This window comes from Acipenser ruthenus, chromosome 3, assembly GCF_902713425.1.
Source record: "Acipenser ruthenus chromosome 3, fAciRut3.2 maternal haplotype, whole genome shotgun sequence".
Classification (NCBI taxonomy): Eukaryota; Metazoa; Chordata; class Actinopteri; order Acipenseriformes; family Acipenseridae; genus Acipenser; species Acipenser ruthenus.
The window spans coordinates 15603338-15615719 of record NC_081191.1 but is presented as its reverse complement, the minus strand read 5'-3'; the positions used below and the strand labels follow the sequence as shown (position 1 = coordinate 15615719).

The 12382-nt window shown below is 36.5% G+C and overlaps 1 protein-coding gene across 3 annotated transcripts in view; it reads right to left on the bottom strand.

Annotated features, from left to right (window-relative positions):
- Positions 1-1226: 1226 nt before the first annotated feature.
- LOC117394181 (T-cell differentiation antigen CD6) overlaps positions 1227-12382 on the bottom strand; it is a 27794-nt gene continuing 16638 nt past the window's right edge. Inside the window, exons 5-14 of one of the 3 annotated variants that reach the window (XM_033992229.3) lie at positions 12339-12382; positions 11083-11130; positions 9459-9605; positions 8635-8760; positions 6909-7022; positions 6065-6139; positions 5066-5197; positions 3095-3295; positions 2608-2691; positions 1228-1915 (exon numbers count right to left, since the gene is read on the bottom strand). The exon at positions 12339-12382 is cut by the window's right edge and continues 268 nt beyond it. In XM_033992229.3, the coding sequence (XP_033848120.3) occupies positions 1830-1915; positions 2608-2691; positions 3095-3295; positions 5066-5197; positions 6065-6139; positions 6909-7022; positions 8635-8760; positions 9459-9605; positions 11083-11130; positions 12339-12382 (1057 nt within the window). In that variant the 3' untranslated portion in view covers positions 1228-1829. Of the gene's footprint in view, positions 1916-2607; positions 2692-3094; positions 3296-5065; positions 5198-6064; positions 6140-6908; positions 7023-8634; positions 8761-9458; positions 9606-11082; positions 11131-12338 lie in introns of all 3 variants that reach the window. The other 2 variants (XM_033992231.3, XM_033992232.3) reach the window with 2 other exon arrangements.

Below are 12382 nucleotides of genomic sequence, written 5' to 3'. Positions count from 1 at the left end.
CTGGGTAGTAAGTGTTATTTCCTAATTGCTTATGCCTCAAAAGTATAGAAAATGGCTATTATTCCCCACAAACTTTGCTTTTGTGACCAGGACAGTGATATTTTGAAATGTACCTATTTCCAATGAGAAAAAAAATGTGTGTCTTTTCGTTCACATAAAGTCAGAAAAAAAACAACATATGAATCCAAATTAACATGTATTTATACTAAAGTAATACAAAAATGACTACAAAAGATTTAGAAGTGAGTAGTTTTTCGAGATTTACGATTATACTGTAAATCACTTTCACGAATCAGCCCCCAAATGTAGTCTCCCATCATGTTCTCGTTATACTGTCCTTGGTAGCGGCGTTCAAAGTCCAGTATATCCTGGTGGAAGCGCTCGACTTGCTCCTCCGAGTACGCTCCCATGTTCTCCTTGAATTTATCAAGATGAGCATCAAGGATATGGACTTTGAGGGACATCCTACAGCCCATTGTGCCGTAGTTCTTCACCAGAGTCTCAACCAGCTCCACATAGTTTTCGGCCTTGTGATTGCCCAGGAAGCCCCGAACCACCAAAGCTGTTCCAAGCCGCTTTCTCCTTACTAGTGAGCTTCTTGGGGAACTCATTGCACTCCAGGATCTTCTTTATCTGTGGTCCGACGAAGACACCGGCTTTGACCTTTGCCTCAGACAGCTTAGGGAAGAAGTCTTGAAGGTACTTGAAGGCTGCCGACTCCTTATCTAGAGCTCTGACAAATTGTTTCATAAGGCCCAATTTGATGTGCAGTGGTGGCATCAGCACCTTCCGGGGGTCCCAGCCGTACTCATCATACTTCAAGGCGTCCAGCAAGGTCTTGATGCTGTTGTAATCCTCTTTGAGGTGCACCGAATGAGCCAGGGGAAGAGACAGGTACTTGTTACCATTATGGAGCAGCACGGCTTTGAGGCTCCTGGATGAGCTGTCAATGAAGGACAGTATAACGAGAACATGATGGGAGACTACATTTGGGGGCTGATTCGTGAAAGTGATTTACAGTATAATCGTAAATCTTGAAAAACTACTCACTTCTAAATCTTTTGTAGTCATTTTTGTATTACTTTAGTATAAATACATGTTAATTTGGATTCATATGTTGTTTTTTTCTGACTTTATGTGAACGAAAAGACACAAATTCACCCGTTTTCTCATTGGAAATAGGTAAATTTCAAAATATCACTGTCCTAGTCACAAAAGCAAAGTTTGTGGGGAATAATAGCCATTTTCTATACTTTTGAGGCATAAGCAATCAGGAAATAACACTTACTACCCAGGAACAAAAATTGTGTTACATAGTGTTATTAAAGTTGTTTTGTTGAGTTATCAAACATACATTTTCATCTGGTACCTGTGCAAAGTGAAGTTCTGACTACACTGGGGGACACTTCTCTTAGCAGATATCTTCCAACTGTTTCATAACTGAAGGCTATTTCTTGTTTATCAGGGAAATAATTTAGAAAAGTGCTTATGGAATCATCTTGACTGGCAACTACGGTGTAAAAACCAAGGATGTTCTCTTTGACAGCTGCCAAATGAATGCTTTTCAGGTACTAAAGGATGGTCATTTAAGCAATACAAACTGCAGTGCATAGTTTTGAAACAGTATGACACGGGCTGCACAGTTTATTGGCTGTGTGATGCCATCCAAACCTGAGCACTCCCTGATTAAACAAAAGCAGTAGGCTGGCCTCTCGGTTGCAGAGACATCCATCTGCATTTATAATTCAGTTGAACACTTGGTGCTGCTGCCATAACTAAATGGCTTGTGGCAAATGGAAGGAATGCCCACAGTGAAATACAGCTCTGCATCAATTGCAGTAGTTTGCAATGTCATCATAATCACTGTCTGATGAGGAATCTTGACAAACATTGCCTTGATGATTCTCAGAGACACCTGTTGGAATACAGTGAAAAAAAACATTACAGCGTTTATGATGTATGCAGTAAGTTAATCTGTCTAGTTGACATTGCAAAAGGAGCTTCTGTCACAGAGAAACCAAGAAGATAGTCTTTTACCATAGCTGACAATATTAATTTGTTATGCATTCTCCCTAAGTAAAAAAAGAAGCACATTTTGCTGACAATTTAAGGTTCATATGCATTTGAAAAACAGTACATTCAGTAGAAAATGTTTTGAGAAAATTAATATAGTATTATGATCTACATAGTATATGTATATATGAATCAAAAGGTTGCATCTGGTAGTTGATTTTATATATATATATATATATATATATATATATATATATATATATATATATATATATATATATATATATATGCATACATCATAAATGCTGTATATAAATCATAATTCTTATAAATATAATTAATACAAATTATTAAGAGGAATAAAACACTCCCATTTGATGGGCATCTTGGTGAAAAGTACATACACATTTTTTTTTAAGTTAAGCAATTAAGCAATTGCAATATTTAGCTACTAGGTGGCACTGCGCGCCAACTTAAGGCCCTTGTATTGTACAAAATGAGAAGCTTTCTAATGAAGTAAAACAAGAAAAGTTTAAGCTTGATAAATGTAAAGATATTTAAAACAAAATATTTGAGGTTTTGCATTTTAAAGACCTGTAGTTTGCGGCTTGGGGTTAAGTCTGCTGATGTTTTCATCGTATTCTCCTGATGATGTGCTGGAAGAGTCTATTGTGTTGTCTACAAAACACAAACAACAATTACACCTGAATGAAACACAATCACAAACACACTCACATTAGTACACTAAGGGGGTTCCCTTAGTTTTTCTAGTTATTGACCTTCAATTTGCAGTATGACTTCAGTCTTTAAATTAGACATGTCCTCTCATGTAATATTTATCCTGATATTTAATATAAGAACACTGTGAAGCCCTTTATTTACATTGCCTGTTTGTTTGATTTTTTTGTGGTTTTCAAGATAGCATGTATATTAGCGACAAAGGACAAACAGCCAAAATATTAGATTGTGTACTATACAGAAAATCGCTACATTACAGCCAGTCTATGAGAATAGTTTTCTTGACCTAAATTACAGGTACAGTATCCTAATCATATACATTTATTTAAGAAAACCTTCTTACCAATGAGTGGATTAAATGCAATGGAACTGTTGTGTAATTGGTTCCAGTGGTGTGGCTGGGGCATGGTGGCTTCAGACTGGGAGGGGGGTGGTCCAGTGGGCATTTCTGGTTTGGCACTGTCCACATCTTTATCACCCTGGCAAGACACACCATTTTCAACCACATATGATTTAGGACTGCAATCTGAGGATCTGCTGAAATCTGAGAAAACAAAACATACTTATTACATGCACAACTGGTCAGTTGTGTGTCCTCTTTGCAAAAATACAGGGTCTGCTAAACACACACACAAGCAGTAGCAGGCTAATGAAAACAGTATTCTTGGTTGCATTCCACGGTGCTTTTGAAGCCATAACACAGTCTATACAGTGATACATTGGGGTGTCGAATGTAGCTGTCCATTGATGGTCACGTTGGATGGGAGAGAAATGGACAAGCATCGCTGCATCACTTGACATTTTCTCAAAAGCCTGTGATTTGTTGAACCCCCAACTAAAACATTATATGCAATTTTGTAAGAAAGACTTGGCTCTTCTCTACAATCTTATTAATTAATGTATAATATTAATATTATTTTAATGGAACAGCTTTAAGTACAGCGTTATGGATGTGATGGTGTCTGAACTGCAATCAAGTAATTTATTAAAATAATAACATTGCTGATCTGTTTTCAAACATTATTGGAAAGCTTCCAATATGTACTGTCAGCAAAACTATCAGATTAGAAATAACCTGAATGGGAGTTTTTGTAAACAAAAACTAAGCATACCCAGGGAATCAGCTAAGTAGAATGATCAAATGGTTTGTAAAGATAGATATGTGAAAAAAAAATTTATTTGAAATGTCCAAAAGGTTAAAATAAATGTGGTAATGAAATGGTTCATTTCTACTAGACACCACCTGTAATGGAACTGTATTGATAGAATCATAGAATACAGCAATATACGAACTGTAAATACACCATCTGAAAGCGAGTGGTCTGCATCACATTAGTATGGTGGGTTAAAACAATGTGGCACTTAAATGGTTAAAGTTCAGTGGACACCACCTGTATTTAAACGTGACAGAGAGAATCATTTAATACAGCTGTACACCAAGTATGAAACCAGTATCTCGAAGTGTTAGGTCTTTACCATCCCCAAAACAAAAAGTCATATGACAGCCATCTCAGATCACAGGTCAAAGTGAAGGGTGTTGCTAGATTTTGCTTGAAGAGTTTCCATAACACTGAAAACATGAAGGTGCATGCTGACATTTTTTTGAGATTAGCAGTTTTACAAATTCATACACACTCCCCTTACAGGGATGTAAAAATATTGCCGCACAAGGGTTCATTTTTCTTGTACAATACCCACAATTGAACTGCTGAACTTTGTCTAGGGAATGATAGAATATAGTTGCATATCAATTAGGCAGCCAATATCTGAAAGTGTTCGGTCTTTATCATTGTCACGTCCATAACCGTCACGTCCATAACCGTCACGTCCATAACCGTCACGTCCATAACGCTAATTTGAGCAAAAAAAGTCAAGTTTTTTATTGCATAATATACATCCTAAAGAGTTAGCTTTGCAGAGAAAGTTTGAAAAAAAAAATTACCAATGTGACATTCTGCTTTTTAAAACATAATTATTTTTTAATTACTGGAAGATATTTTCCTTTATTCTCATGAAAATGTTATTCGTAACGGGTTATGACACACCCATAGAGTCAATATGTAACATACTTACAAATGTGTAACTATTAAATTGATCCTACATTGATCCCTGAAATATAAGGAATTCAGACTGCTAAGAATGGTTTTTAAAACAAAACAAAAAATGTTTCCATGAAACAGTAATTGGGTGTCAGGCTGGGAAATATGGACTGGATGAGGAAGCCCTTCCAATGTCCAATAACAACCCTCATGTGGCAATGGTGTACAAGAATGTGTTATGGATATAAATGCAAACATTTAATTTCAATACACACCCTCAATAGACTGTGTGTTGTAGTTCACAGCCACGTTATTCAGGTAGCTTTCTCCTGAAGATGTGCTGGAGGAGTCTTCATTCAAAATTAGAGGTTCAGGGTATATGGGTGTGTTGGGAGTATACCGGAATTCTGTAACGAAAAACAATACTTTACAATCACAATGTTCAGAGTTGTGGACAGGCAGACAGGCATAATTTGTCAGGTTGTACTTCATGTTGACACTGTGAAATCGCGTGCTCCTTATAAATATACCATTGCATTTACAATAGGGCTAATGTTAAAGAGTAAGTAGCGGGGCTGTGAAAAATATACCGTTACACGTCCCCATGTGCTGCTACAACTGTTTAAATAACGTACCTGTCATTTTTGTTTTCATTGTTAACATCCTGACAACTCTTTACACTAGAACTTTAAAGTCTGTTTCAAAGCTCTTTTCAAAATGGCCACTCGAGCGCACTGACAGTGTAAGAATTATTGCCCACATTGTCAAACAATCCATGATGTGGTACGGAACAGAAAAGCCAGAGCACTTGTTGTTATGTTTGTTATGTTTCTTTTTTTTTTTTTTTTTTTTAATTGCTCTTGTGATTTAGAGGACAGATCTCAAACCCCAGTGCACTAGAGTGGACAATTTGAAAACAGCTTTTAAACAGACTTTTTAGAAGTGTAAAAAGCTGTCGGGATGTTAACAATGCAAAGAAAAAGTACAGGTTATTTAAACAGTTGTAGCAGCACTTGGGGACATGTAACGCTATATTTTTCGGAACCCCGCTACTTCCTCTTTAAATCCATGTTGCACGGCCCAGTTTCAAGACTGATGCCCCAGACGGCTGTGGATAACACTTAAATGATTACCTTCTGTGAACAGCATACAGTATAGCCATGTAAGAATTTGGATAAATTGTTTGTCATAAGCCATTGGCTAAAATAGGCCTTAGAGACACCAGCATTTAAATGTTAACACATTCTTAATGTCTCAGACATTTAGGTATGTACCTTCTTCTGCTAGGGTTGTCATTGGGATAGTACTTGTCCTAGGGCTTCTGCTATCTGTTCTATTTCGATGGGAATCTGGAATTCAAATAAAAAAAAAAAAAAACATCTCAGAAGGTATAATACGACTGTAGAGTAAATACTGTATGATCAATGATCACGGTTTCTTTTTCTCACAGCTATTACCCCACTGGTTCTTGAAAGTCTAGGGATCCCCATCTTGCGGAGTACCATTGACTAGAAATTATACCAACATTTACACTTACGGTATTCTTCTTAACCTTTATAGAATGGAATCATCTAATGTAACATATTTTTACAGCTGGAGAGAACTTACCACAGATCAGTTGCTCACAGTAATTGTGGTCCAGTGATAAATGGTTTGCAAAAGTGACTATAGGGGCTTTTATTAAACAGTAAGTACCTTAAAATGTCACTTTAATTGCTTTATTAAATATATCTTACTATTTTATGGTGTTACCAATCCTTGTGAGTGGTTCTGAGTTATTATTGAATATTATAATGTTCTCTAAATATGCCTTAACTGGCTCTGAGCTTGCTTTGAACTAGCCTCAAGAATCCTAAGTGCCAGGACAGAAAAGCCATGCTATTCAAATCATGTGACCCTTCAGCTCTGTCTATATACTGTACATGTGGAGTAGGCGGGGCTGGGAGTTGAAATGTCACTTTATCACATGATTTGAATGGAATGACGAAGGCTGTTCACTCTCCGGACATCTTAAAGACAAGGAAAGCCAAATAGAGTTGTCCTATGTCAGAAATGTATTGCAAACTGCCCATCTAAAGAGGTTTTCTAGACAGATAGATAAATGCATTGGCAACTCACTTTGAAAGGTGGATATGGAGGCAGCAGGTTCTACACTGAAATCATAATCCTCATAATCAGCTTCAAATGAGGAATCATCATTAACAAGCTGAGTGGCTTCCAATTGAGGATTTACTGGAAATAGAATGATATTATACATAGGGTCATAGAGGGCTTACACAAATATGGATGGGGTTTTAGAGACCGCATAAATTGCAGGTTCAAAGTTCACACGTTTTATACACAAAAACCTTGTGCATTTTATTAACTCTTTCAATACAGAAGGTTAATGGCCTTCCTTAAGTATGTATAAAAGATGGAGTTTTATAAGTGAGAATGGAAGACAGGGTAGCCTGCAGTGATAAAAATGATACATTCTAAATGTAAAATTGCGTCATTATCAAAGTTCGTTTGCAAGGTTGTTGTTAAAATAGAACAATTAGCTATCATTAGCAAGAAGGCAGCAGTCCTAAAAATAACCATGAAAACATTTCATTAATATATAAAATATATAAAAAACATAAAATATATTCAAATATAATATATTCATTTATAATATCATTATCCTTACAGATTATCATTATCTTTAGATAACTGACCTTGCATTTTGCTAAGTGCCCTTGTCTTTTCTGTGGTCAGTTATCTGGCTGATAATGATCTCAGTGCCAGACTTAATTTAAAATAAAGAAAAAAACAATACTGGGCTTCCACCATGCGATAGATGCCTACTTCTAAGTCAGTGCATCAGTTGTGACTCAAATTTAATATCTATCTTCATGTTTACTTTCCTGTTTCATAAGCAGACAAAAGTCTTTATATCATATCACAATAAAAGCTCAATTCACAGCAGATACTTAGTAAAGACACAATGGATCCATAATGTTTTCCTTGATTGGACCCTCTAACCAATCCCGTGCCTGCCATTGATACTCCAGCCTGTCAGTATCTTGACTGAAATTCTTGGGTGTTTTCTTTTGGAGCAGTCCAGCAAGTTATCATCTGATTCACTGCTACTCAAGTATCAGTAAATCAAGAGAACGATCAGTGCAATCTGCTCAGAATAGGTTCAAAAACGCATCTATCTTTCAACAATAACAACCAGCAGCCCAGACTCCATAGACTGAATTGCGTGCTAATTCTACTAGTAGTTTGACTCGCTTCAATTCACTGGCAATGTCCAAAGAAATTACAAGCAACTGTGGCAATTACATTTATTTATTTTAAATATGTATTTTTTCCCCTCAAAACATTTATCAACAGAAGTGTACCCAACAAATCATTAGAACCGCAAGCTAAATCTCATTTTTAAAAAGTTAATCTTAAAAAAATACCAAGAAAATATTTTTTAATAGTTATTGTACAGTCCTGCTCTCACACTCTCTATCACCTGGCTGTTGGACTTCAATGGATAGAGTTAAGTGTCATGAGCCAAAGGCTTAGGTAACGAGCAGTGCTGTGTGACACACTGCCGTTAAAGATTCTGTCCTGTTGGTGAAATGAGATTATGTTAAAAGCTCTAACTATGGAACCATTGTGGTTAAGACACTGGCTTGTAGTGCACAGGGTCATCTGTTACACTTATAGCCATAGGCACTAGTGTTTTTTTAGTAAGAATGTTCCATAGATTCAACGATTTAATCCTATGTTATAAGAGGCACGTCAATCAGGTTAAACTGCAGATTTATAAAGACAGGTACACAGCTACAAACACCTGACAGAATTTAGATAGACAGACAGGAAGACTGACCATTGTTGTTGTTTGGTATGTTTGTTGTTGTAACTTTAACGAGACTGACATCATCTCGGTACACATTCTCCTCTGCTACCAAGACAACCGTCTGCATGTTAGAATCGGTCTGCTGAACTGGCATCACTGGAGGGACAACAAAGTCAGCCAATCACAATTCAGACACACCTCTTTGCGATACAACATCTATTTACTCTACCGGGTACAGCAAATGTGGTATTTCTTAGGATGTCAAGGGGAAAGGAGACAGGTTATTAGTTACACTCTGGTTTACCTAATATGCTTTGAGTTTAGGCATGATTTTGAGAGTTTTATTGAGACACCAGGATGCGAAGAGTAAAACAGAAAATTATACAACTGAAACAACTAGAATTAGTTCACACTTAACTCTGACATTTCCCACCAAGTTGTTCTTTCAGACTCTTTTTATAAAATCTGTATTCATCAACTAAAAGAGTATAATATATTGGGAATGGGAAGGGGTTTTGGTATTTTAACTTCGTGGGTGAACTTATTACCTGTGAAATATATTTAGTCTTTTACTTATATACATTCAAACAGACCTTTAAACTTTTTTGTAATCAAAATTTTGGAAAGATAAATCTTTATCCAAAACAAAAATTGCAATAATTATTCAACTGTTTTATAAACATTGCTATTGCAAATAAATGTAGTGCATTACCAGTATATAGTATATACTGTATCTTAATCCTCCCCCTTATGCATGTCTTCCATCAGTGTCTCTTTGTTCGTTAGCAGCTGACTTCCTAGAAGGCCTTGTCGTGTTGTCTTTATCATTATTAATAATCATAAATAATACTTACTGTCTCTTTTCTTGGATCTACAGAATTGCACAACATAAAGTATCATCACCAGCAGCAGAAGAAATGACAGCACGAAACAACCCAGAACTGATGGCGTGACAAGAAAACCTGTCTTTTCTATTAAAATAAAGGCAGATGTTGGGGTCCCTGAAATACAAGTAAACGGTGTTGTGCTATTGAAGATATTTTAAGACATTCTAAAGGTAAAAAAACGTTATAATTCATATTATTCATGTTGAGTGATGCCCTAAGTAAAGAGTAAGTAGTGGGGTTTCCGAAAAACATAGCATTATACGTTCCCACGTTTCGCTACAACTGTTTAAATAACATGTCTGTCTTTTTTCTTTTCATTGCTAACATCCATTCCATTTCGTTATTGCTGTGTTACCTGTTTGACAACATGGACAGTAATCCTTACACTATCAGTGCATTGGAGCTGACATTTTGAGAAGAGCTTTGAAATAGACTTTAAAGTTATAAGTGTAAAACCTTGTCAGGATGTTAACAATGAAAAGAAAGACGACAGGTATGTTATTTAAACAGTTGTAGCAACACATGGGGACGTGTATCACTATATTTTTCGGAATTTGTTTAATAACTGAAGGATACTGATGATAATCCCCTCCGCAGCTGGCTTTACTTGTTAAATTATCAACAGTGTGCAAAAGTTAATCATACTCAGGTTTCTTAACATAACACAAGACTGATTATCATCCTTTAAATTTATTTGTAACTTTAACAACAAATACAATTTGACAGTAATGTAGTGTTGCATGCATGCACACAATTCAAATCTGGACAGTTTTAGCAGTGTGACAGAGAGAATGATTCTTGGTGATAAATCTCCCTCCCGACCTGTGAGGGTGCTGTGTAAAGGGAACAGAGTGCCCTGGTCTGGATGGCCTGACAATTCTTTCCCAGGGTTAGGTGGAAAGGTGGCTGAGATACGGTACACTAAGTCATCGCCCCAAAAGGGAAGCGATGTGACAACCTTGGATTGGAGGAGAAACGGTTGCACTTGTTAACCAAGGGGGTGTAAATGACGGTATATAAGGGGATGTAGCTAGGTGATCTGTTCCTTTGTTATGGTTAAGGTCGAACCGCTAAAGGACAAGTAAAACGTAACTGTGAGTGTTTTGTTTGTTTGTTTCGTCTAACTGTTGTATTTGTTATTTGTTAGACGGCTAACACAATCTGGAGCTGTCGCTACAGGCCAGCACAAACCCGGATAACCAGCACTATTGTTCACTGATAAACTGTATTTGCACCACTAGCACTAATAGCACTCAACCTGGACTTGGACTCGTGTTTGTGTATTGTGTTTAAATACTGTGCTTATTATTTCAGGACTGAATCCTGTGTTTATTTAACTGAGCAGTACACATTGTTGTGTACGGCCAGTCCTCCATTTATTGTTTACTGTTGTCATCAGACTATTGGATTACAAATTAAAACCATCAGTTCACCAGTACTGTGTTATCTGCCGTTATCTTGAACACTGCATCACCTCTACACCTACGCACTGCAACCTACATTACCACAAGCATCACTATATTTGTGTTTTTATTCTCTCATTAAAATCATGGTCTTCTTCAATACCGGTATTGTAGATAAATATATTTACCGGTGGTCCAGGTTTCTTCTGTAGTGATGCGAGGAAGTCCAAGAGATTCTGTAACACAAATAATAAATAATGACGCCACTCTCTGCCAATCATAATGGCTGATCTTATAACATTCAAGTACATATTATTTTGCCATAAGTGTAGAGCTATGGCATCACCCTATAGAATTAACTAATTTTGCTTCATAAAGTCGAATGAAACCTGCTGAATAATATTAAATTACTCTAACATATTAAATTACATACCGTTTTGTGGTTTTCCATATACCGGTACTGAATGAAAAACTGACAAAAATTTAAATATGTGACATTTCGAAATCTAACATGAATACTGTACTACTCTTAAGGCTTCCGGTAGACTTTTGCTAAATCATTTTGTAGTTTCTTTGATTACATGATGTTAAATAAAATATCTAAGTTATGTTCATAGAGTTTAAATGATCTAAATCCTAATATTCCAGGTGATGCTAAACTTTTGGCCATCGTTGTAGAGTTCTGTAAATGAAATATCAAACAAAAAATAAGAAAGAAACCAAAAGATGTTGACCGTGTTGTTTTCTCCTGGGTTACCAATTCCTTTATTAAGTGTTCATTAACCAAGTGTGGCGGGGGGTTTGTGTTTTATGTGCTGTGTTATTGTTGGTGTGTATGTATTGGTGCATGGGGTATAATGTGGGCTATGTATCACAAGTGATTTAAAATATATATGTGTATTCAGGCACAGGGATTGCACAATCACCTTATGTGCAGATAAAGTATGTATTAGTATGTGAGCACAGGGATTGCACAAATTAGTTCACGTCCTCGGATTCAACTGAATGATTAATTAGTAATTGAATGCCGGCACAGCTGGTATATATAGATGCACGAATCACTCACTCGAGGTTGGGTGTTCAGTGTGGAGAGAATGGGAGAGAAAGTCGGGAGTAAGCTTTAAAAACAAATACTTACAATTTGCTATTCGTTCTGGTTTTACACCAGCGCGATACTTGTTTTATTCAATATATCTCCAGTGTTTGTTTTGTCTGTTTATTTTGGCCAACATGTCGTTCGTTTTGTGTGAACTTTTTATTTATAAATAAAATGCGCTGCAGTGCATTCATTCCTCTCAGTACTGCCTGTTGTGTTTTTTCTTCTGGATCTGACGTAACCACCCAAGCTATCCGTGACACCAAGGTATTTGTTAATATTGTTAATTTATATTTTTTAGATGAACAGTGATATACAAACAGTTCAAGTCAATGAAACTGTACTTACTGCTGCACACAACTGCAGCTGCAGAGGACTTCTGGCAGAGGTTT